This window comes from Danio rerio, chromosome 25 (genome assembly GCF_052040795.2).
Source record: "Danio rerio strain M-AB ecotype USA chromosome 25, GRCz13ab, whole genome shotgun sequence".
Classification (NCBI taxonomy): domain Eukaryota; kingdom Metazoa; phylum Chordata; class Actinopteri; order Cypriniformes; family Danionidae; genus Danio; species Danio rerio.
Window position 1 is genome coordinate 19,663,885 of NC_141045.1, and position 26,442 is coordinate 19,690,326.

A 26,442-nucleotide genomic window follows, 5' to 3' on the forward strand; every position below is an offset into this window, starting at 1 on the left:
AGGAGACGAGTCCCTGATCTAATGCCCTACCTGGTTCGAGAAACCCATTCTCAAAGACTTGCTTTTAGTCATTATTAGCACTAGGCTTGGGCGGTAATACGGTATTATGGTATACTGCAGGACCTAAAAATAGCAACGGTGTCAGTTTCAATACTGTTACACTGCCATAAATAACAATGCACTTAAAGACATGTATTAAAGACAAGTATTAGAGACAAGTATTAAATAATAAATATTATTTAATACCTACAAATGCGTATGTGTGATTGTCATCAAGGGACAATGTGGAGGAGAGAAAGGGAGGGAGGGAGGGAGAGATAGAGAGAGAGAGAGAGAGAGAGAGAGAGAGAGAGGTGAGGTGAGGTGAGGTGAGGTGGGGAGTCATGCACCAAGTGACCTGCAGTTTGGCAGTATTTCCGGCTTAGACCGAACTAGAAGGGAGACATGGTAAATACGAACTAGAGGTCTGCATTCCAGCTGCTGTACCGCTGGAGCCGACCAGATTTCTTGCGGTGCAGGAATAAATTTCAGAATAAAGAGCAGGAGCGGTTGGTAACTCTGGTGTAATTTGAAAGGGAGCGAGCAGGTCCCTTTATTCGCTTAGTCCCTTTATTAATACGGGGTCACCACAGCGAAATGAACCGGCAACTTATCCAGCAAGTTTTTTATGCAGCGGATGCCCTTACAGCCGCAACCCATCTCTGGGAAACATCCACACACATTCACACACACACTCATACACTAAGGACAATTTAGCCTACCCAATTCACCTGTACCACAAGTCTTTGGACTGTGGGGGGAAACCGGAGCACCCGGAGGAAACCCACGCGAAGGCAGGGAGAACATGCAAACTCCACACAGAAACGCCAACTCAGCCGAAGTTCGAACCAGCGACCTTCTTGCTGTGAAGCAACAGCACTACCTACTGCGCCACTGCCTCGCCCAAGACTGGATTAATCATGCTAAAAATTCTATTATTCAAAATATTATTTTGCAGCTTTTCCTTAAGTCTACCAAGCCAAAACTTTTGATCTGTAGTAATTTTTGTTTCACTTTAAGTGAAACAACTGAACATAAGCATAGAAGGCTGAGAAATTTTTTTTTTTGCTTTTGTAAGAATTTCTGAAGACACTTAAAGGTTTTTGTATCTGATCTCTTCATATAATATACTTGTAACAAATGTTTTCATGACCAATTATTAATTACAGACTATTTAGACCAGGGTTTTTCAAAGTCTAAGACAGTGGGCCTCCCTTTTGACACAACTTATCCATTGGCGCCCCCCTCCCCTCAAACACGCACACACACACACACACACACACACATATACATACATATATATATATATATATATATATATATATATATATATATATATATATATATATATATATATATACAGTATATATATAAAGACACAGACAGACTGTTAACTCACTTTTATCATCATTTGCATGAAAGTGCAATTATTTACAGAGTAATAACAAGTATTTTAATATAACGTTTTTAAAACTAGGATGATGGTTCAATATGAATAGAACTGTCCATCCCAGTCAAAACAGTAGAAGTTTAGTGGGTCTCATGCTGTCATTAGCCAAAATATTTTGACAAACCACACATAAAGGTCGTGGTTGATCAGCTGGTTCTGTCCACGTAAATCATAAACTCAAATACTGATCATCATATCGTCGTCTTTTGGGTTTAAGCCCTGAACTTGAAGGCTTTTGTGGCGAGGGGGCGTGGCCGAGCGCCATGGGAACGGAGTGAGGCCAACGCGTAAGCACTTGCCTCAGATCCCACGGAAGGAGCTCTGGATCATAAAAGGAGGAACAAGGGCAGAGGAAGCCGAGAGAGGACCGGACCCGGACATATTTTACTTTTGCTTTCAGTTTGACGGCAGTCTCCGTGAGGATCTGCCGTCCGTTTGTTTTGGTTTAGACGGAGCTGCCGTCACTGTCATTAATAAATCACTTTAAAACTGCTTCGGTTCTCCGCCTCCTTCCCGGCGGCCAAAGGGCCGTGAACTTCATTACAGCTTTGAATCGGGGTGGGTCTCAGAAACCGACCCATTGTATTAGCAGGCATATAATAAACGTTTAAATATAATAAAAAATACATACAATAATTAAACTTAATAATTATATTTTTATTATATTATATTTTTTCCCGCGCCTCCCCTGACATGCTCTGGCGCCCCCCAGGGGAGGCGCGCCTCACACTTTGAAAACCCCTGATTTAGACTATTATTATATAAACTATTGAATTTTTTTAATTGCTGTAACATTTTATATTGTCATTTAGGTTGTATGTTTTATTACCAGTTTCTAAAAAGTAAAAAATGAACATGAAGTCAATACGTGTTCTATAGTGGCAGTGTGTCCCTGACCTCTACTGTGCCGTTCTGAGGGTGGTGTCGGTGATGTGATCGAGGGTAAATGTCCATCAGGTGTGGAGGAGGATCTGGAGTCACGCGTTTGCTGTGTTTGCTCAACAGTTCTCTGTAGTTCAGCGAATCAAAGTTGGTCTTCCACATCAGAACCTGAAACCCAGACGATTAGCATCAGTAACATCGGCCTGATGGTAACTGGAGAGTGAAGCAAGATTTATGCTCATGATTACCTGAGAGTCTGCACCTCCTGATGCAAACAGATCTCCATCTCGAGAAAACGTCACGGTCAAAACTGGACCCTGAAAGTAGAAGATAAAACACACTTAAGAAGAATAAATCCTGATGATATTGTGTCTAAAATCTCAATCTCAAAGAATCCACTCTACATTAACTTGTTTGTTAAACTGTTGTAGATTTTTATCAATATTAATTCTAATCATAATCACACACTAAAATGAAGGAAATCTGCACTCATGTTTAAGTGATATATAATTCACATGGACATTAAATTGTTTTGCAGATGATTTTATCCAATGCCACTTACAAATGAAAACAATAAAAATGACTAAAAGAACAAAAATGTGATGAATATATTTATATAATTTTGTGATGTTCATCACTTTCATTACCCTTTTTATGGAGTGTTCATATCTTCTTATTTTAAATATGTATTTTTAAGCAACAGCAGTTTTTAGCTTAAAAATAAATATTTCTGCAACACTTTAGAATAATCACTTTTAAGGTAATGTATTTACCACCCATAACCAAGTATACATAATTTTGTAAAGCAATTATTAATCATAGTTCAGCATTAACTAATACATTATTAAAATCCAAAGTTGTGCATGTTAACATTAGTTAATGCACAGCGATTTTACATGAATGAACTAACGTTATTTAACTTAAAGTAACATTAACAAACATGAATAAATACTGTAATAAATCTATTACTAGCAGTTTGTTCAAGTTAGAAAATACATTTGATGAGTTCCTCATCCAAAACAGTTGGGATGCAAATTCTACACTATTTATAATAGAGTGACACCTTATGGCCATGAAGAGTGTAGATGAGCCTCCCCTCCAGCAGGTCCAAGATCTTAATTGTACTGTCACTCGAACCACTGATCAGATAGTTTCCAGAGGGATGGAAGGAAAAGCAGTTGACTCCTGCATTATGGACTGAAAAAACAAGTTAAAATCTTAATTAAATTTAAAGTCTATTACAAATTAATGCAACTACAAAAATGTGTAACCATTTTAGTTGAGATTGTACCTTTGTAATGTTGTATTAACTTGTTTGTACGAATATCCCAGATTTTTATTGTGTTGTCTGCACCTGATGATGCAATGCACGTGCCACTGGAGTTGAAGTCTACAAATGTGGCAGACCTAAGCAGACAATATTAGACAGTAAACAAATAATTAAATAAGACAGTATTGTTACATTTGGGCTAAAATATATAATATTTTTTGGAAAATAAGCCAAACATTAAGACAAAAAAGCCAAATTTAACATTTCATTTAGAAATAATGTAATATAGATACTTAAAAATTTCCAAAAATGACCAGAAACACTTAATTCTCACCCTCCATAGTCTGTGAAAATGTTGATGCACTGATGTGAGGATGTATCCCAGAGGCGAACCGTCCTGTCGTCACCACAGGAAGCAATGAGACGACCATCTGGTGAAAACCTAACAGGGACAGACCAAGTGACAGTGAGAGAAATCCCACTTTATGTGACAAAACCGGAAAGGTTAGATGTGTTAAATCTGCAGTCTCGTACCTCGCACAGCGCACCCAGTTGGTGTGCCGGTTGAGAGAGTAGAGGAATTTTTTCCGTTCAACACCCCATACTTTCACAGACTTGTCATCTGAGGCCGTGACCAGCCTTTGGCCATCTCTGGAGAAATGAACGCTTCGAACGCTTGCTGTGTGGGCTTTGAACACAGTCGATTCACCCTTTCTATAATGCACATGTACAAATAACACATTAAAAAAAGTAGTTCAGCCAAAAATGTAAATCATTTTCTTTTTAATTTCCTCAGTCAATGGACTTCGAGAGTGAAGAGAAACATATACAGGGAACATAAAAATAATACCTGTAAATGATTTATTAAGGTCTTAATATAATTTATTGGACGGGGGGGCTGGGGGATCTCTTAGCTTGACTTGAAAAAGCTAACGAACTAAACTGCTTTTTAAGCATATTCTTCTTGTTCTGAATTTCTAAACATGTTTTTTCCAGAGCTCTTTCAAGCTTTAAATACCTTCAAACTAATGTGATTTTAACAACATAGTTATATATTTTTAAACCAATTTACATATGTACAGTTTTTATAAAATGGATGATCAAATCTATGCAAAATCCCACAGACTTTTATACAGGTTAGGATATGGTGGCAGCTACAAATATGCTAGTAAAAAGTTAATGTTAGGTATATGATAATCATGCTAAACAAGCAAGTAATGTGCTAATCAACGCTGGTAAATGGTTTATTCATGTTAGCAATATGTTAAACTATGCTACCATTATCCTAACCCTGCTAGAAATGTGTTAGTATTCTGATAATTATGTTAAAAACATGAACATTTTTGCTAACAACATGTTAACCAAGCCAAAATCATGTTAGTAGCATGTTTATTCATGCTAACAATGTAAGTTAGTTAGAAAAATGCTAATGCTATAAAATGGCAGAAACATGCTTGGGACATGAAAACAATATAGCAATTTATGCTAACAAGATACCATACCAAGATACCAAGATGCCATACTACAAACAGGTTAGCAACATATTAATTCTTGCTAGCCAAGCTTTAACTTGTAATAGTGTTGTAAATAATGTTCAGTTTCTTGCACAGATCAAACGTATTGATAAAAAAAAAATCCTCAAAATTATACTGTCAAAGCAAAATCATTTTGTGCATAACAAACATATTCATGATTATTTCCAATTTCTGTTTAATGAAGAGATTTTTTTCAGCACATTTCTAAACATAATAGTTTTAATAACTTATCTCTAATAACTGATTTATTTCATCCTTGTCATGATGACAGTAAATAATATTTGACTATATCCTTTTTAAGACACTTCTATACAGCTTAAAGTGACATTTAAAGGCTTAATTAAGTTAACTAGGCAGATTAGGGTAATTAGGCAAGTTTTTGTAAAACGATGGTCTGTTCTGTAGACTATTGGGGGGGGAAAAAATGCTTAAAAGGGGTAAAAATTTTGTCCTTAAAACAGTGTTTAAAAAATTAATAACTGCTTTTATTCTAGCCGAAATAAAACAAATAAGACTTTCTCCAGAAGAAAAAATATTATCAGACATACTGTGAAAAATTTCTTGCTCCGTTAAACAACACTTGGAAAAAAAAAATATATATATATTTATATTATTATTATTCTTAATGTCAGCAGCCACTGACTGGTATTTTATGAATCACCATAAAAGACCATGTTGTAGCTAAAAACCTTATTTTATATTACACGGAAAAGAAAGGTCACATGCATTTTGGATGGCCAAAGGATGAGAAAACTAAAATACTTTGGGTTAGAAATGTTAAAGATAACAAAATAATACATTAATACTGATAAAGTGCCAACTGAACTCACATACTGGGTGTCCACAATCGAACTGTTTGATCTCTGGATGAAGATGCCACCAATGAACCGCTTGGAGCAAAATTAACGCCTGTAATGACATCTGTGTGACCCACAAACCTGAAAGCCCGGGCTTTAGGAGCGAGGTTCCAAATCATAAGGCTTTTATCACAGGATCCAGTAGCTGCAAAATTATTTGTAAGAGGTTATTTTGGGGCTAGAGTGAAATTATATTTTTTGTATTCTGAGTTATTTTAAATAATGAAGATAAATGTCACATACCAAGCTGTTTATTATTGGGGTTGAAGTCAGCGCAGGAAATTACATCTTTATGACCTTTAAAATGCCTCTCAAGGGTGGGATCCTCCTGAATAAGACAGAGAACTTATAAGTGTAAGCAAAAAAAAAAAAAAAAAAGCAAATGATAATAAATAAATAAATATTTTGTAAGTTAGCTAAAATATCAAAGCTATAATAAAGTACCATTTTAATTAAAAAAATTAAAATGGTTCAAATTAAACTATTTCAGCTGACAAAAAATACAAAATATTAGACTTGAATTAAATCTAAGTAAACTAAAATAAATGTCAAAATAAAATAATTTTAATATAGACATACAAATAAAAATTTTAAAAATGTCAACAACACACATCTAAACATGAAAAAAAACTGAAATTGATGGTAATACCGTTACAAATAATCAAAAACGTTATTAATAAACATGTTCAAAACACAATGGTACTGCCGTTGTATCACGTCTAATCTGTGTTAATTGCACAGTTTTTGCTAATAGACCTAGTTAATTGTATCGATTAAATTTTAATTATGTAAACCCGACAACTATAATCGTTATGCATGTCCACATACAAACAAACACGAAACTTTCCAGCACAGTGGTACAGCGCTCTATCTAAAATGTCTATATCCGTACTCTAAAATGTTTCTACTAAATCATCTTACCATTACAGACGCCATGATTCCGGTAAACTTCAAGAAAGTGTATGAAACGTGGACAATTTGTGCTTCTTTTTACAAGTAAACAAGTTAAACTCCTCCATGTTGAGCCACTTCCCTTCTGTCAAACCAACCGCGTTTTTACTCAGACCAAACAAATCACGCTTCGAATCACAGAGCCAGTCCGGCTAGTTGAGCAACAATGGAGGATATTTAATTTTAAAAAATCATTTAGATTTCGATTGATATATTTGTACAAGTACAAAATACTACCATAAATAGAGAAATTAACGTCGACATCAGTCCGGTCAATGTAACCACTCCTCAAATAATGAAACAGAAGGCATGTTGGGATTAAATCTGAAATTTGCAAGCTAACGTTAGTCTTTTAAAGATTATGCAGTCCGTAGAGTTGATTAATGTTCATTATATCTTACTTACATTATATATTCATTTACATTACATACAAATTACACAGATGTTTTGATTAAAATAGAGAGGACAACAGCAATAGTCAAAGCAACAACAATAAAATGTAAATAATATAATAAAAAATAAGAAACAAAGCATTTAGAGGGACAATTATTTCTTTTTAAATGAAAAAAAAATGAATAAAAATATAAACGAAAGTGAAATTCTATAGTAGGATTTTAAAAGAGTAGAAAACTGACAGTACCATATCTCTTTAGAAGAAATAGACAAAAACGACTGATAATGTATAAAGATTCAAAAGCATTTAATGAATAAACGCGACCACCAATCTCCCTCTGTCGCTAAACAAATGAAACCAAAGGTTTAAACTACGCTGGATATGACGCCGTTGCTTAGCAACACCCCAAACGGTAAAGTCGAAGACCTCAACTTAGACGCTCTAAGGACACAGTCGCTGATTCGATAATCAAATCAACGGCCCAATCAGTGAAGCCGTTGCTCAAGAAGGCGACCCATTGAGTTTTGATTTTGGTAGCTAACATTAGCCGCCGAAGCTCTGCTGCTGGAAGATGTCGGTGAAGAGGGGGATTGGCGATTCAGCGGTCAGTGCTTTAATTTTACGGAAATTGGCTAAATATTGTATGCGCTGTGGTATTTTGAAAGCTGTCTCCGCCAAAGTTTGCCATGGGTGCTGGTGTTTAACGTTAAAGGGAATCTGACACCGGTGGTGTTGTTGCTCCTCCGTTGCCATCACGTATACATACCTGACTGAGCATCAGCATCACTCTAGTGCTGCTGTTTTACTGTTGTATTTCTGTCTGTGTTTATCAATAAAATACACGTCTAAACGAATGCAGGTCATAAAGAGCCTCGTCTTTTTCAGGAACACGACTGAGTTGAACTCCGTGTTTGTTACATATAAACACCATGTTCTCTTCATGAAATGATATACTTCCAGGGTTTAACTAACAGTTATATTTATTCCAAAGAACAAAACGGATTATAACACGTATCGGATTTCTAATGTCATTCATAATATGTACACGATGAAGTTGTTGAATATCTTTTCCTGATTTGTGTGATCTATTTGATATTTCAATAAACTTTATTTCAGTTTTATTTTTATTTATATTATTATTTTAAATATAATTTAGATATTCTCAATTTTCATTATTTCATTCAGGGTGAAAATTACAATACTAAAATAATTTTTGTTAATTGAAATCAAGGTTAACTAAAAATAAACAAATAACTTAAGCCTGTATTACTTTAGCTACTTTTTGTCTGTTAATAAATAAATAAATGACAAATATTTGCCATACAGTTTAATAAACAAAATCTAAATATAAATCTAATATTCAAAGTTTCAAACTTAATTTAAAAGTCAAGTCCTGCATGATAGATAGATAGATAGATAGATAGATAGATAGATAGATAGATAGATAGATATCTTTTTGCAAGGTTAGATAAAAGTAAATATTTTTGATGTGTAAGTTTAGATAGAAAGTGCAAAAATTTTCATAACTAAATGTTTTAATATTCACATGTTCCAACTAAAATGTATGCTTATTTTCCCAGTTTTTAAAGAAGAAGATTCCTCAGAACCCAAAATATCAGCATGTAAAAACAAGGCTTGATACAGGTAATGCCTTTTTTTTGTTAAATCATAAACCATCTTTTGACAGTTTATCACATCCATTGTAAATGCTATAGAGTATGTGATGGCAAACCCAATTTATTTTATAGGCTCCAGCCTGACAAAATACATGGAGAGACTAGAGGAGGCAAGAAAAAGTAAGTTCACGGCAAAAAAAACATTACCTATAACATTTAATTCTCAAAATTACATTTCATTCATCATTCCTACCTGTCATTCATTTGGAGTGAACCTGAAGAATGAACCAAAACCATATTGTTTATAATCAGCAAATTTGTATTAGGCGAAAACAGATGAGGATGCAAAATATGATGAGAATTTGTTTCTTTATTAAAACTATGCTTTTTATTGTACCCAAATGCCTGCTTTTTACACAATGCTTTATTACAGCGACATATAGAACACATCTCAATAATCTAAAACATCTCATGTCTGTCTACATGTAAAAAAAAACAATTACAATAAAAACAGAAGTGCGTTTTGTGTAAATCCATTTAATGACTTGTTCCATCTACTTTGTCTCCAAATACACTTACCCTACTGATTTTTACTCGCTTGATAAGCACAGAAAAGCTGCCTTGTCCACACTGGTCATCTTGTTACAGGTTTCTTTTGATTTCTCAGGGATAAGCAATTCTTGTTCCTTCTTTCTGGCTCCATGAGCAGAGGATGGTTGCTGTACTGTAGATTACAGTAATTCCTCTGTTAAGATTGTCTGTAGTGAAAGTGATATACATAACCTCATCCAGCGGTGTCACTTGGCATCTTTGGTGGTGAGGCTGGACTCTGGAGTTCTTGCCAAAGATAAAAAGAGATGTTGGCAGAGCTTGCCTCAGTTTGTGGTAGCCGTTGGCTTGTTGAAGAGCATTAAAAAGCTTGAAAATGGAGTTTGATATTTTGGGAGTCAATTTAAATGATGTGTCTTTAAATGAAGATGAAGTGAGAAATGGTAACACTCAGGATCCAGGTATAACAGATTGAAATTGTTGGTTTAAAGACTCTATAAGGCTCCATATAGTTTGAAAATGCATGTAATATAATGTTTTTTTTTTTTGTTTTTTTTAAATCAGACTACAGATATAGGAAGGACGAGTTGTTTAAGAGACTGAAAGTGACCACATTTGCACAGCTGGTAAGAAGAAGAGTATATTATTATTAATATAAATGTTGAATATGGCTATGGTGCTTAATAATTGTTGTGTAACGAATAGTTTTGTTTTTTTTGTTAATGCCTTTGTAAGTCACTTTTTATAAATATTTTTATTTTAAATGTATAATTATTCTATATTCATTATCTATTGTACATTATTGTAAAGGGAAATGTGCATCAGTATGTTGGATCTGTGCATTGGGTCTTAAAAGAAAAGCAGCCAAAAAATGACTTAAAAATGACTTGAAGCATTATTTGTGCTACTTAATAGTTTTGTGGAATTAATTGGTGTTGATTTTTACATATATACATGTTTTTTATGGTCATTTTTATAAAAATTTTAATTTTAAACCTTTAAATGTTGGTGTATGTTATTACTTATTTTTTTTTAGGTAATCCAAGTTGCTTCGGTATCAGATCAGAATGACAACATTAAAGATGAAATGGCGGGATTAGAAGGTAGTTTCAGTTCTTTTTTGTGTTACTGTTCTTTATTTATTCACAGTAATTTTTTTGTTTGCATTAACAATTTTTGTACTTTTATTTAAGAAGAATGATTTAAACTAACCCTTATCTAAAAGAATTAAACTTGGCAACCATGAACCATCCATAAGGCCATACCAACCAAATAGGGTTAAAAAGGTGAACACAATAGTTAGCAGCAGTGCAAACATATGGCATTCCTTTTTGGGAATGCAGGAAACTTGAAGGTTTTGCAAGCCTGTGCAAAGATTTTTTGGGGGGAGCACAAAAGTTTTACAATTCAACACAGTTTATTGTTCAAGTGAAATATTTTACTGAGGGGATTCATATGTTGTGCAGACAAAATTCTAAGGAAAGCATGTGTTTCATAAAAGAACAAACTGAAACATGTTTTTGTAAGAACATAAATCTTTTCATAAGACAACACAAAAGTAGCTTGAATAGATGAAAGCAAAAATTCTGAGGATTACAAGAGAGGATTGCCTGCACAAATTGTCTTGTGGAAACTAAATATGTTTTGGGAAAGAATGTAATAGTTGTGCATTCCTTGTTTTAGCAACCACATAGCAACACCTTCAGCGAATATAATCGGTAACACTTTAGTTTAAGTACCAATTCCCACTAATACCTACTGGCTTTATTGCTCACCTATTTTTTTTTTTAAATTGGCTGTTTCTTCATACTTCTAAATAATGATCTTATTATGCATCCCTAATCGTATTCTATACCTAAACACAAACTTCTACCTTACTATTAAAGTTAAATCACCAAAAAAAGAAAATTCTGTCATCACTGACTCTCTCTTTACTTGTTCCAACCCTCTTTTTCCTTTAGTAGAACATTAAATAAGATATTTTGAAGAAAGCTGAAAACCTGTAATCATTGACATCCATAGCATTTGCTTTCCCTATGGAAGTCAATGGTTTTTGGTTTTCTTCAAACTGTCTTCTTTCATATTCAACAAAAAAGGAAACTCAAGGTTTATAACCACTTGAGGGTGAGTAAATTAATATTTTAGGTGAACCATCCATTTAATAAACAGCAATTTAGTAGTTTACTGAGCTAAAAGTCTTAGCAAATGATTTGTTAACAATGGTAATTGTACATTAAAATAAAGTGTGACCATATAATCTTTTTATCTGCATGGATTTAGATGATGTTTCGATATTCTCTGCATCACCGGGCCTCGACTGTCTCTCCGATCAGACTAATGGCTCCCCACAACCAAACCTTCCTCCTCCACAGACCATCAACATTGACGAATCCGGCGACAATGGCTTTTCTCCCAGATCTACACTTCAAAGGTACATATGTACATAGCTGGACCTGCTTTGCTTTTGTAACGATTGCATAAAGCTATCTCCTAATTTAACCAACCTAATCAGAATTTCATTTTATTCATCTAATAGATCCCCCCTCTTACATTTCCTCTATTGTACACACACAAGAGCTGTTCATTGGCCGGGCTGCTTTCTCAGGGCCTCGAGCTCCATTGAGTCTGTTTAGGGGCAGTCTGTGCAATGAAACACCGTCCTCAGAGACCCCTTGGGGGGGGAACTGTGAGATATCGCTTATAACAGTTCGACTGTCCTCACCGGGTGTAACTGAGAATCTTTGGGTTCATTCATAGTGTCATCAGTGGCGTGGGAGAATTAGATCTGGACAAGAACGGACAGAAGACCATCCGGCTGTCTCCGGTTTCTACCTCCAACACCACAGAGTGTCCCTATCCCGACTGCCCATATCTGTTGCTGGATGTGCGGGACAGAGAGCTGTATGACCAGTGCCATATTGTCAGTGGTAGGAAACCAACTGATAACTGCACAAATAGATTATGAATTATTAATAATAGTAATGTTATTTCAAGTAATTAATTATGTTTGTTGTTCACTCACAGCGTATAGCTACCCTATTGCAACCTTATCAAGGACGATGAACCCGTACACAAAAGAAGTGCTTGACTACGTATCCTTTTGTTGCTGATATGTGTAAATATGTATGCATTGAATCCTATTGAGAACCTGTAATGCGCAACTGGTGCATAATTGTTCATTCATATTTTTGTTTGTTAACACCTTTGATTTCTGTTTTGGGGAAGTTACTTCAAAGTATTTAAAATGATAGTTCATCCCTAAATGAAAATTACTCACTGTTTACTTACCCTCAAGTGGTTCCAAATCTATATGAGTTTCTTTTTTGTTGTTGTTGTTGTTGAACACAAAAGAAGATACAGTTAAAACCAGAAGGTAACGTACACTGTAAAAAAAAAAAAAAAAAAAGGAACATAACCCTTTTTAAAAAAAACGTCTAATGGTAAATCATACTAAACGTTTACTATTTTAGGTACATCAGGATTACCTAAATGATTTACATTTGCTAAATGCCAGAATAATGAGAGAATTTTTTTTTTTATTCATTTCTAGACATTTAAAATTTGCATACATGTCCTTGTTTTTTTTTTTTTAGCTTTGCTTTTAAACTGTACAACTTTGGTCAAATGTTTTGGGTATCCTTCTACAAGCTTCTCACAATAGTTTAAAAGAATTTTGGCCCATTCCTTCTGACAGATTTGGTGTAACTGAGTCAGATTTGTAGGCTGTCTTGCTTGCACCAGCTTTTTCAACTTTGCCCACAAATTTTCTATAGGATTGAAATAAGGGCTTTGTGATGGCCACTCCAAAACATTCATTCTGTTGTTCTCAAAGCACATTTGAGCTAATTTGAACTAATCTGAGCAGAATCAGAGGCATAATAATATGTAAACTTGACCTTCAAGAAAAGTTATAACAATTTCTCTTACAGTTTTCAAACATTCTTCTACTTCTTTTGTGTTCAACAGAAAAAAAAAAACTCAAACAGAATTTAGAGTTTTCGGTGAACTATGCCTTAAATAATTAAGTAATAAAATGTATTTTAATTACTTTTCTCATTACTTTGTCAGAAAAGTAATTTAATTACTCAGGAAATTGAATTGAAAAAGTGTTTTAATTTAAGAACTTTTTAGTTTATACTGTCTGCAACAAAAATGGGATATTTAGTAGAAGTTAAATGAGTAAAACACCATCACAATATAATATGACTTTCATTTCACTTTGGAATGTATGAAAATTACATAGTTGTATTTGCCTTTTTGTTCGTTATCAAAAGTGGTATTGATTAAAATTTTTAAGCTATTAAATCAAAGTTAAAAATTCCATGATTGTAATAACACCACAAGTTAAGAGATGCAAATATCAGATTGTGTCATCATGATGAAACGTTTGATTTACACTTCTACTTTTTTATGTTTAAAGTTCTCGTTCTTATGAAATCAAGCCATTTCTAGAGGTAATTTTTTTAACAACTATGCAGAAAAATGCATCTGGAAAGATCATCATCGTGTATGACGAGGATGAGAGGATAGCAAGTCAAGCAGCCACTACCATGTGTGAAAGAGGCTTCGAGAATCTTTTCATGCTGTCGGGGGGTGAGTTTATCAAAAGTGTTTTACTTTACACAGAATGGAAAATAAGCTTCTTTTGGAGTTAATATTACTGTTTTTATACACAGATTATCAAATAAGGATTCATTCTGTCAGCATCAGGGGCTGGATTCACTAATTATTGTTAAGGAAAAGTTTTTTTTAACTGCTATTTTCTTCTTAGTGTCTATCTCCTCGTGATTTTTTACTAAGATTGTTCCTAATTCAAAACTTACAAGTAATTTAAAGCTTGAACGGGATGTGGCTGCTACTTTAAAATCAGGACTATAAAGTGATGGAATTAAAATGTAGCGGTAATAAATTTGGTGTTGCTTTACATTCATTCTTAGTTCTTAATCAATGGTCTCAAACTTAATTCCTGGAGGGCTGCAGCTCTGCATAGTTTGGCTTCACCTATCTCCAACCTGCTTAATAGTCTAAAGTATTCTTGAACACTTTGATTAGTTGGATCAGGTGTGTTTAATTAGGGTTGGAGCAAAACTGTGCAGAGCCGCGGCCCTCCAAGAGTCCAGTTTGACACCCATTATTAATTCTTGTTTCCACTCTAAGATTATCTAAGATTCGACCAATTTCTATGGTTAAATTGTGTCCCTGACACCACTATAAGCAATTATGTAGTTGTTTTAATGAAAATCTGTGTTAATTATAAAGTTAAGGACAAATCTGAACCCCAGCAAACTACATTCTTTAAAATATCGTCTTTTGTGGTCAACATACGATTGAAACTCATAAAGGTTTAAATCCACATGAGTAAAGATGCACTTTTTCATTTTAAGCCAACTATTCCTTTAAAAAAAGTTCTTGACTAATATCCTAAGAATATTTTTGTGAATCTAGACCAAGAATTGTATACACATTTTTAAATTAACAGCTCTTTTTTTCTCAACAAGGGTTAAAAGTGGTTGCTCAGAAGTTTCCAGAAGGAATGACGACCGGCTCAGTTCCCATCTCCTGTTTGCCATCACCAACAGGCCCTGCAGGACGCAAGCGATCAGCACAGCACCAGACATCACAGTTGGCAGAGAAAAAGTGGCGGTTCACAGCAGAAGATCTTGACAAAATCCAGCATTACCTTGAGGAGGTGTTCATACCCAGTGAAACCAGCAGTGAGTCAGTCCTTTCAGATCTGATGAAAACAAAGTGAAAAACATGGTCGATCTGTATTAGAAACCTTTCACCAGCAGATGGCAACAATATATACAAATTCAGCCACAGCTGACCGTGTGAATCATTTAAAGGGATATTTCACCCAAAATTTACCTGTTTGAGTTTATTTCTTCTGTTAAACGCAAAAAGTTATATTTTGTAGAATAATAGAAACTAAAAACCTTTGACTTCTCAGGTATTTGTTTTACCTACTATGAATGTCAGTGGTCAGACTTTCTTTTTTTAATTTTTTTATAATCTTTTTTTGTGATCAACAGAAGAAAGATAATCAAAGTTTGGAACCACTTGAATGCGAGTAAATGAAAAGAAAATTTTCATTTTTGGATGAACTATCCATTTAATAGGAACTGGTTTCATTTAATTCTGTACATATGTTAAATACAACTATGGAAAATGAGACCACTTGAAAAGTCTCAGTTTCCTTGGATTGATGATGTATAGTTATATGACTGGGTAAAATGTCATTTTGTTTTATTTAATAAACTACAGATTACAATATTTTAAAATAAATATTTAAATATACTTATAAAATACTAAAATAATAATTTCAGACATGTTCATTTTGTGGACTGCACAGTTCCAGTGTTTAAACCTCAGAAAAGTTAAGAAAGAAATATTTGGTAGAATCCTGATTTTCAATGGTCATTTTCTTAAAAAAAAAATTCCCTAAATGACAATATTTTTATTTGAAAGATATGTCATCAGACTGGATCCTTTTAATTATAGAAATAAATTACATTTTAAGTAAATTTAAACAGTTTGATTTTGATTAAAAAAATACCTTTGGTGAAATTCTTTTTTCCAACAGCATAAAAAATCTATTCTGTTTACACTTTATGTTAAGGTTCCAGTATTTACTATGAACAGTACATTTTTAAGGATAGTTCACCTAAAAAATTAAAAATGACTTTATTTATCCTTCCTCATGTCATTTCAAACCTTTATGAGTTTCTGTCTTCTGTTGAACACTAAAGATGTTTTGAAGAATGCTGTTTGCTGGCGATTGTGCTCCTTTTCAGGAAAAAAATACTATGGAAGCTGTGAGTGTGTTCAACAGAAGAAAGAAGCTCAAATAGTTTTTTTAACAAGTGAAGGGTGAATAAATGATTTTCATTTCAGGGTGAACAATTACTTTATTGCTATCTAATGAAAAGTCAGTCATTTTAGTCCTTTTTAACTCAGTGCATGAACTAATGTCACCAAACACAAAATTAGATTTTAGTGATACATTAGTAAATGTTGAACTATGATTCATAAATGCTGTGCAAGTATTGTTTATTCTTAGTTCATGTTAGTAAATACACTAACATATGTAACCTAATGGAAGTGTGAAAAAAAAAAGTAATCTAATTTTACACTTAATAATTTTAGGTCGCCTCAGCAGCAGAATGTCCACTAGCAGCGCTCGCTCCAAAGCGTCTACAGTCGGTAGCAGTCGACAAGGTTCATCCATAGCAGGATCAGAAAGTGCTCGTTCAAGAAGTAGTCGACCCTGGAAATAACCCTCGCTTTCACCTGGTCACAGCTTCACTTCAATGCATAAATAAATCCATGCTGTTTTACTTTAGCAGGATTCCTCTGAACATCTGTGATGGACAAACCACTGGCATGTATTTTTTTCAGTTCACATTTATCATGCCACATGCACATGGTTTAATTCTGTGAAGAAGTTAAACATAAATTAGTCCTGAAAGTACACAACAATGGCACTGAAATGGTTTTATACACATTTTTGCACTACAAACTTCAAATCCAAACTATGTGTTTAAAATCGAAATCCATTACTGAGTTAGCACTGTTAACTGTTTTGGGCATCGTTGAACCATTTATACTCAAAAAAAAAATGGTAGATGTCAATTTTAATGCATATGTAGTGTTCGTCTAAATGTTACATAGTTTATCAAAAGAACATATTTTGAAAATATGCTCATTTTACAACTCCTCTGGAGTTAAACAGATCAGTTTTCAAATTTTTTAATCCATCCATTCAGATGGCAGGAGCACTTTTAGCTCAGCTTAGCATAGTTCAAATCAAATCTGATTAGACCATTAGCATCTCCCTAAAATGAAAAAGAAAAGTGTTTTCATGATTTTCCTATTTAAGGTTTCTATAGTTACATTGTGTACTAAGATTAAGAGAAAATTAAATGTTGCTGTTTTCTAGTCAGATGTGGCTAGGAACTATACTCTCATTCCGGTATAATAATCAAGGAACTTGTGTAATATCATTGCGCCTGCTGCAGCCATGGTATGGCAGCAAAATTCCTTGATTATTACGACAAAATGAAAGTACAGTTCCTAGCCATTTCAACCTATAGAAAACAGCAACATTTGATTTCCTTTTAGCCTTACTACACAATGAAATTACAGAAGATTCAAGCTGTAGGAAAATCTAAATATTTTGCCATTTTTGAGTAAGATGCTAATGGTCTAATTCGATTCAATGATCTATGCTAAGCTAAGCAAAAAGTTCTACCGCCAGACCCATAGGTTGGCTCAATGGATTTGAAACTGTATGTGACTTGTGAAATGAACATTTCCAAAACGAAGTGAAGTATTTCTTTAAGCAGGTCTTAGTGGTGTTACAAACCTGGTCCTGTATGCTGTGTTTTGTTTTGTTATTTTTTTTGTTCACCCTTTTTTTTTGTATTTTCCACGCTGTCGTTTGTTCCCATGGTTTTTCAGTTACTTTCTCCTCCTCTCTTCATTATCTTGTCAGCCATTTTGAAAACGTTTCTTTGCTTCAGTCAGTCTTAACAGAACAATTCCTTCTTCTTCTTCTTCTTCCTCTTATTGGGATTTTAGAGGCAGCTTGAATATTTTGCATTGCATTACTGCCATCTGGTATTTTACTTTACGTTCTTATTGCTAACAGAACAACTGACCAAAGCTAACTGGTTTTATACAAAATGGCTGACAAGATAAGAAGAGGAGCAGAGACAGTAACTGGGGAAACCACAGGAACAAATGAGGGTGTGGAACAGAGGAACACCGGAAACATTGAGGACAAACTGAAACACAGCACCAGAGTGGTAACAAGTGAAATGACTTCACTTATTGACTAATTTGCTTTAGATTGTGCTATGAAATGATTTGTTCATTGAGCATGCTGGTTTAGCTGCTGTATGTTTACTTGCTCAGTAGGTAGTTTTTATGCTGCAGTTCTTTAGAAATATTTTAGATGTGCTTTTCAATGCCTTAAACACAAGCTCGTCTGTTTGTTTAGTGCATTTGTTAAAATGGCTGATGCTTCAAGAGCCCATTCGGAAAGATTTTAATGTTTTGAAATGTAGCTGTGATTATGGGCATTAATGAAGATAATGTTGCTGTGTTTATTGCAGAGCGTGATGAAGGAACCTAAAGTGCATTTATTGGAGCTATTGCTGATATAATGTACACACAGAGTTGTAAAGAATGTGCTTTGAATGCTTTGGCCTTTTGTTTTCTGTATTTCTCTTTTAAATTCACGTTCTTTCATAGAACATGACTTATTGATGATGAATAATTAATTTAATCTATAGAATGAAAGCTACCTGGTTTATTACTTTGTTATGGACTGAATAAAGATACATTTTTTTATTGTTGACATATGTTGTATTTAAATTACTTTCATGAATATTCGTCATCATGTTGTTTGTGAGTAGTTGCACAGTGTCTTTATTCAGTGGGGCGAGCTGTCCACATTATGAAAATTATCTTATAGGCCTCTTTCAGGGCTCACAAAATCTGCTAGCCTGATGTCCTGCGGCTTTTGTTTTTTTAGTTGGGTTACCAAAATCTATCTATATCCCACTGGGCACAGTGTAGATAGATTTAGGTAGCCGGCCTGAAAAAGCTATAACCCCAGGACTTCACACTATGATTTTGTAAGCCCTTGTCAAAGCAAATAAGAACTCCCGTTACTCTAGTTAATAAACTAATTGGACTCATTTTCCCGCAATGTTGCAGTCTGTTGCAAAGTTGTAGGCAAGTTGTTTCTGTACTGTTTTCAGTCCTGGTATTCAGCTGTTATTCCCTAATATTTGCTGTCATAAATTGTGCATATTTCAGTCTTTCTTCTCAAATGCAAAAAAAATCATGGTTATTTTAATGTAGTAGCACCATTGTACCATCAAATATGTAACCATGAATATGTTTCAAAACACACTATAAACATTATATAACCTATTGGCGTTAATGGTCAATTTGATGTTTTTATTTTTTTCATTACTTCTTTTTATTTTTTAGTCATTACTTCTGTGACATGCAGTTGCTTAAATTCTTAATTTTTTTCAGCAGGGTTGTAACAGAGGCCATTGAATTTGTTTGGTTTAGAAGTATTGTGTATTGTTATTTAAGTAACTGACTCTGTTTACATAATTTTTGAAATGTAATAAAATAATGTACGAAGGGAATAACCTTAAAAAGTTCATATACCTTATATGTGCACTATAATCGATGACTTTCCTCCGAAAGCTGAATATATAGGTAAGATTTTAATATTTCATATCACATATTTATTAATTTGTCATCAAGTAATGTAATAAGCTGTAAAACCTACAATCTGACAACCATTAATACAAAAAGTAAACCCATTTTTGCATTAATGACCGGCTGATGGTACATTTTGGCTTACTCCTGCACTTTGACTAATCACAAAAATGCTGTATGCTTAATAAGGATTATTCTTGATGTGCTCCATGATGACCATCAGAGCGAGCCAGGTCTCCTCGGCGGTGGGCAGGATCTGATCGGCTGGCAGAATGAAACCATACCGACCGGTGTCTCTCAGCTCAAAGGTGTAGGAGTACTTGATGCCCTGTTCATAGGCCCAGTCAGTAGTGACTCCATCAGCTTGATCTGAGAGAAGACATGGTAAACAATGAGAACATCATAATTAATAATCATTATGGTATTGGTATGATATATACAGTGAGTGCTTTATATTAATGGTAAATGTTCTTACAGATGGTAGTAATGATGCTGCCATATGTGTAGGCAGTGTTATATAAAGACTGCAGTTCACTGGTGGCCTTTCTGGCAAGCTCATGCTGAAAGGACAATACAGAATTCAGGTGAAATTGTGTTAAATAAATAATCTTATAAAGTATGTTTGTTTTCAGATGCATACCAGTTCAGCCTGGTCCTTTGCAGCGGTTTGTGTGTATCCATATGGGTAGAGAAGCATCTGGGAGTAGCTGTGGATGGACAAGAAGGCCTTGAGATTACCATGAGATTTCACAAATTCTACAATGGCTTTCACCTCAGGCTCAGAATGAATGCTGGGACCATGGTAGGTCTGAGAGCATGGGTTGCTGCTGGATCCAGGGCCTGTAGATTAAAACAATGCATGTCGGTTTAATAAATAAATCAATGTGATTTCTAAAATCCCAAACTTCAATGCAACATCTCACCACCAAAGCCAGTCTCCCAGTTTCGGTTGGGATCAACTCCGACACAGCTGGAGCCAGGATTGGGCTTTCTGGTTTTCCTCCACATGCGGTCCTTCACGAACCAACCAGTCAATTGAATTCCAAAAAGAAAGAGGAGACATTTCATTATGAAAGGTCAATGTCAATTTAATGTTATGGAATTTTATTATTGCCATTGAATATCAAATAATAAAACCATAATAACAGTTCTCTTCTGTTTTTGTGTCTTTAATGCACACAATTGTTCGTTTGTTGGTTTTCTTGCCATTCAGAACTATCATTAAATCTGAGTTTGTCTTTTTTTGTTCAGACATGAAAGTACAACAAATATATATCATTCAGCCTAGACACCTCTTTACACAGCATGTAGATTGGGAGATAGTAGGGACTTACTCTGCAGGAAGGTTGGAAGTCCTTTGAGTGGGAGGGACTTATGCCACAAGTAGGTTGAATTATTAATATTTTTTGTCTTGGAGATATAAATCTGCTAGGTTGCTGATTGGATAATTATTACAGAGCAAGTACAGAGACATGCCTACTGCTTGTATATTCACAGACATGCTGTCTAAGACTATAACACATACATGTATACCCTCAAACAAGGCAGGAGAGCGTGAAGAAAAAACAAACAATATGAATCTTGATTCAGTGTATAAACAAACGGTTGCATTAGCAACATGCATTTATCCACACAAATTCACTGAAATACAACAAATGAAATGAACACCCTCCAAAACAGCCTTCTTTCACCAAAACATTTTTTTTTTGGACCACCATAGTTTATGTGACCACATACTATATATGTAGACCTTGGTGACCGATTTAACATTAGTGGACTAGAATATGTATGCACTTGGTAACTTTGCCAACCAGCTTATCTCTAGTGAGCTATACTATGTGTGCCCGGGCTACCTTGGTAAATGGCTTAACACTAGTGAACTAGACCATGTGTGAGGCGAGCCTTGGTTACTTTGCCAACTGACTGAACAGTTAAGTCTACCTTGTTAGCACCTGAAAATGAAAATCCAACTCATGAATAGACACGAGAGAGAAGAAAAACATGTGACTATAGGAGTCTGATAATGACTTGTTTAGTGTTAGTTCAAAGCAACTGAGATTGGTGAACAGATCCTGGAATCTGACTCGCTTTACAAACATGTCACTCTGCCACTAAAGAAAACCCAAACGGAGCAAAACCTGAAGCTTCACACCCTTAAACGCCATACCTCTCACACTGCACAGCATTTGAAGAAGTGTTTTAGTTTTCCACAATATGAAAAGACAAGACCGAAGATCTTGCCACTCACATCACAAACAAGCCACAAAATATGGAACATTGCTTTGAATTGACTGACAAATTACTTGAAATAATTAGTCAAAGTTCAAGCAGCCAACATTTACCCATTTATTTAACCTTGTTGAAGGACTTTTTGTTTTTGTTTGTTAGATTGCTAGTGCAAAAAATACTAAGGCATTTAAAATGTTAAAGCAACAGCAACCAACTACTTGCACATAGTTGATGACGTAGTAGGAACAGATGTGAGAAAAAAGTAATAACTGTGACGTGTTAACTCACAATTACGATATTTAGTCCCTGCAAATTTTCTACATATGAGCTCAAATTTAGAAAAAAGTACAAAATTGTGTGATTTAAAACATCACATTTACCCTTATCACAAATTTCCAACAAGTAGCAGAAACAAGCTTCGATATATAATCTTCCACGTATCAAACTTACATCACTATGGGTGTAGGCAAGACCGTCAGGGTTGGCGACGATCTCCAAGAAGATATCATAGCTGTTCAAGATGTCGGTGAGGACTGGGTCACGTCCATAGTCAGTCACGATCTGCAAAGGTATAAAACATGGTAAATTATACTAATGAAATTATGGTTTCCTTAACGAACCAGTTTGCATTGAGCTTTACCTTTTTGGCAAACCAGATTCCGCTAGCATGGGTGATCCATTCTCTGGAGTGGAGACCAGTGTCTATCCAGATACCAGGACGGTTTGCTCCAGTGCTGAACTGATTTACAGGATATTAGTTATACTGATCAGTTGAAAATATTAATTGTTGCTGACATTCACATGCTCTCTTAAAGGGACAGTTCACTCAAACATGAAAATTCAGTCATTATCTACTTACCCTCAAGAGAAACTTATATTATAAAAAATTATAAAGGTTCTAAATTGGCCTCAATGGTTTCATTAAGAACTTTTAACATCCATGGAACCATTCTATTGCACAAACATTTCTTCATAGAGGGAAAATAGCCTACTGATTATAAAAATGTTATATACACATATACACAAAAAACTAAAATGGTTCTTTCTAGGCTTTCGGATTTCGTTGTGTGACCTTGAATTCTACAACTATTAGTTATAAAAAATTAACTAAATGACTTTATTCAATTTGTTGGAGCAGAGATCAAGTTCTTAGAATAATTTAAAAGCATAAATAAACAAGAAATAAATGGAAAATAATCATTAATCAAGTACCTAAGTGTTACTATTTAACCATGTATGAAACATTTGCTGATAATAGATGCATAGTGAATACAAGATGCGATGCTATTCTGGCATTATTATCAGCATTCTATAAATTGGATAAAAACTGATGTCATACTTTACTGTATTTAGTGTGCAAATTTGGATTTAGAAACTAATTTCTATCCATAATAATAAGTTAAAGTTAATTTTCAGTTACATTAACAACCAAAAATACTTCATATTTTATAGAGTTATAACTTACTTTCAGGACGTTCAAGGGGCGGTTCTCATAGCTCTGACCAATCTCAATTTTGCTGACCATGTTCTGGTTTTCTGCAACCAGCATATCCATGAAAGAGTTGATCTGAGAACAGCATGGAGAAGAGCAAATGTTTAGGCATATTTTGTGTGTAAAAAAGTCATAATGTAAATTTAAGGTCTTGTGATGCTAATGAACTAATTCTTCATTACTCACGGAGTCCAAATCATGGTAGGTGGTGTAGACAAAGTCATCGGTGCTTCTCGGAAAGCCGCGGTATTTCAACATCTGCAGTTGTTCTTCATCCACCAGATCCTTATGGTAGAGAAAGCCATCACATAAGTAAGGATTCACTACTCTCCACATTTTACTGTATATAGTTGACCCTCCATTAATAGTTATGTGTAAGTAAATTAAACTATTTATTTCCCACCTGGACATTCTCGATCATGATGTGATATGGGATCTGATTGTAGGCCAGAAACGCTCTGACAGCCTGGAGACTGTGGAAGGGGACATGAAGATCAACAGGCAGAGACTCTCTAGCAGGAGTCATCCAGAAGTCCAGCTGAACACAAAAGAAAATGTATGTTGTATAGATTTATATTACATTTTAGAATGAACTATATTAAATAACACACAAACACATTCATCTGATGTAACATGATATTATGTAGTGATATAAAATAATGCGAAGCAGTGGCGCAGTAGCGCTGTCGCCTCACAGCAAGAAGGTCGCTGGTTCGAGCCTCGGCTCAGTTGGCGTTTCTGTGTGGAGTTTGCATGTTTTCCCTGCGTTCGTGTGGGTTTCCTCCGGGTGCTCCGGTTTCCCCCACAGTCCAAAGACATGCAGTACAGGTGAATTGGGTAGGCTAAATTGTCCATAGTGTATGAGTGTGTGTGTGAATGTGTGTGTGGATGTTTCCTAGAGATGGGTTGCGGCTGGAAGGGCATCCGCTGTGTAAAAACTTGCTGGATAAGTGGCGACCCCGGATTAATAAAGGGACTAAGCCGACAAGAAAATGAATGAATGAATGATATAAAATAACATTACTATTTTATTAATTTGGTTTACTATTATTATTAGTTTCACACACACACACACGGGATTCTACAATTGCTGGTACATTTTGCCTGATGTAATCTTCAAGATAAATGAAAAATGACACTAATTATATCAAATTATCTCTAAAAAATAATGTTTAAACGTGTATTTGGGTACGTTTTATTTAAAAAATGTTAAAAATTATATATTTAATATTAATGTTAAAATTTTAATACATATTTTTGACTTTCTCTACATTATACATTTGTTGTCTGTCATTCTAGTTTCACAAAAACTATACATACAAACAGCTCCGTAAAATATTAGAAAATATACTACATATTCAAGTAAGTAAAATAAACAATATGTTATATACAGTAAATTAAATTGTTTAAATCAATACTAACAGAAGCTAATCTACTATACAAGCACCATCTAAACCAATCAGATAACCCATGGATTTACAAATGCTTACATACCCCTAGTAAGTCAGCTTCAGTCAGTTCCTTTAGAAGTGAGATCTGCTCTGCATTTTTTGCATTGATCCTAAGAACCTGATCTCTGCAGAAACATTAATACACTTTTTATTATTATTCAGGATACTTTTAAAAACATGTTTCATGCTGTCTTCTGCAGTTAAGTGTCTGGATGTTCAGTATGCTGATTTTGCAGATTTTTGTTAATCAATCAAAAATAAATAACAAGATACAGCTGCTAACATGTTTATATTTTGCAAAATACATATAATAAATAAATTTAAATATTAATAAATAACCAAAACATGAAGTAGAGGACAAAGGAGTGTACAGAATATTCAACATAATTACATTTAATTAAATAAGGTTTCACAAATAACAAGTGCTGTATTATTAATAATGAAGATTAAAAACGAAGTGCTGTATTATTAATAATGTCCCAGTTGGAGCAATATTAGCAAAGAATCTGAAATTTTGAAAGAAACTATTTTGTAGTAAAATGTTTTAACTCACCCCTCAAAAGTCACTTTGCCGAACACGGCCACAAAAAGCGCAGTGAGAACCAGTAAACCCTTCATTCTGCTGCCTTCAGTAGAGCTTTCCCCATCAACAGACCGTTTATATACCAGCCTGCTGATTGGGACTAGGTTTTTTGGTATACAGGGTCACTGTTCAGATCAACCTGCTGCTTTGGTTCTCACAGACTTATAAAACACTGATGAAAAAAAGGTATGGGAATATTGCATCTGTTTTCTCGCCTGTTACTTCATCAGTTCAGTGATTATACAGAAGAAAACAAGTTGCAGTTTTTATTCCAGTCCCTTTTCCATGGTTTAGCATGAAGATAAATGGGAAATTCTGCTTACTAATTGGTATTTTTGTACAGATAATCTATGTTTTGAATATTGCTAATGCATGTTTTTATATAAATTACAAGAGAAATTTTAAAAATGTGATTGTAATGATGAAGAGATTAGTTTTAGGCAATGTGTAATAATTTTTTGTAAAATTTTACATACAATTTTAAGTTTAAATAAGAACATTATTATTATTTAAAATATTTTTTCCTTATTTTTCTCAAAAATAAAAGTAGAATTTTAATCAAAGTAGAGATTTTATTTAAGCCAAAAACATGTCATATTTTAGCACTGTATTGTTTGTTTTGTATATGCGTTTCTGCATTACCAATTCAGTATGCACGCATAACAAAACATATAATACAAAATATTGTTTTCATTATTCATTTATTTACATGGATAATATAGCCACAATTATGGTTGTGTATGGTGTCAGAATTCAACTGCTCAGACTGAGACAGAATTTTTTAAGCATCAAAAATGTATCTTTTGAAATTACTCGCTAAAATTGATATGTAAAATTTGAAAAGTGTTGCAAAATTTTTATGTAGCATTCTGGACTGTGAACAGCCCACACTCCTTTTC

General features: G+C 34.3%; 3 protein-coding genes across 13 annotated transcripts in view; 1 reads left to right on the forward strand and 2 right to left on the reverse strand.

Annotated features, from left to right (window-relative positions):
- poc1b (POC1 centriolar protein B) overlaps window positions 1-7,820 on the reverse strand; it is a 69,397-nt gene extending 61,577 nt beyond the window's left edge. For 3 of the 9 annotated variants that reach the window (XM_087310485.1, XM_087310483.1, XM_087310487.1), the window contains exons 1-9: window positions 6,955-7,074; window positions 6,277-6,361; window positions 6,007-6,178; window positions 4,176-4,355; window positions 3,976-4,083; window positions 3,663-3,778; window positions 3,435-3,568; window positions 2,620-2,688; window positions 2,387-2,539 (exon numbers count right to left, since the gene is read on the reverse strand). In XM_087310485.1, coding sequence (XP_087166611.1) covers window positions 2,387-2,539; window positions 2,620-2,688; window positions 3,435-3,568; window positions 3,663-3,778; window positions 3,976-4,083; window positions 4,176-4,355; window positions 6,007-6,178; window positions 6,277-6,361; window positions 6,955-6,969 — 1,032 coding nt within the window. In that variant the 5' untranslated portion in view covers window positions 6,970-7,074. 9 annotated transcript variants of the gene reach the window in all.
- Window positions 7,821-7,910: 90 nt separating this feature from the next.
- On the forward strand, window positions 7,911-18,904 carry cep41 (centrosomal protein 41). 3 transcript variants are annotated; one of them, XR_015525634.1, is made up of 12 exons: window positions 7,911-7,982; window positions 8,959-9,022; window positions 9,127-9,174; window positions 10,108-10,169; window positions 10,580-10,646; window positions 11,824-11,974; window positions 12,301-12,470; window positions 12,568-12,635; window positions 14,022-14,136; window positions 15,042-15,257; window positions 16,690-17,481; window positions 17,621-18,904. XR_015525634.1 is itself a non-coding variant. In NM_001002194.1 (11 exons), exons 1-11 carry the CDS (start codon window positions 7,950-7,952, stop codon window positions 16,818-16,820), a joined length of 1,125 nt encoding a protein of 374 aa, NP_001002194.1. In that variant the 5' UTR covers window positions 7,911-7,949; the 3' UTR covers window positions 16,821-16,885. The 3 variants fall into 3 exon arrangements, 1 of the variants encoding a protein (NP_001002194.1); XR_015525633.1 differs by having other exon boundaries at window positions 16,690-17,473; window positions 17,614-18,904; NM_001002194.1 differs by lacking the exon at window positions 17,621-18,904 and having other exon boundaries at window positions 16,690-16,885.
- An 887-nt stretch (window positions 18,905-19,791) lies between these two features.
- Window positions 19,792-25,593, reverse strand: cpa1 (carboxypeptidase A1 (pancreatic)). The gene is given in 11 exon segments (NM_001020482.3): window positions 19,792-20,157; window positions 20,264-20,348; window positions 20,429-20,628; window positions 20,712-20,802; window positions 22,468-22,578; window positions 22,658-22,756; window positions 23,483-23,584; window positions 23,696-23,794; window positions 23,913-24,047; window positions 25,004-25,085; window positions 25,514-25,593. Coding segments are annotated over 11 exon segments (1,257 nt in total). The 5' UTR covers window positions 25,579-25,593; the 3' UTR covers window positions 19,792-19,969.
- Between the last annotated feature and the right edge of the window lie 849 nt (window positions 25,594-26,442).

Excerpts from the sequence above, each read along its gene's own strand:
- cep41 (NM_001002194.1), top strand. The coding sequence starts at position 7,950 with ATGTCGGTGAAGAGGGGGATTGGCGATTCAGCG. Across the intron at positions 10,170-10,579 it reads TGACCACATTTGCACAGCTG|GTAATCCAAGTTGCTTCGGT; the intron begins GTAAGAAGAAGA and ends ATTTTTTTTTAG. Across the intron at positions 12,471-12,567 it reads CCAGTGCCATATTGTCAGTG|CGTATAGCTACCCTATTGCA; the intron begins GTAGGAAACCAA and ends GTTCACTCACAG.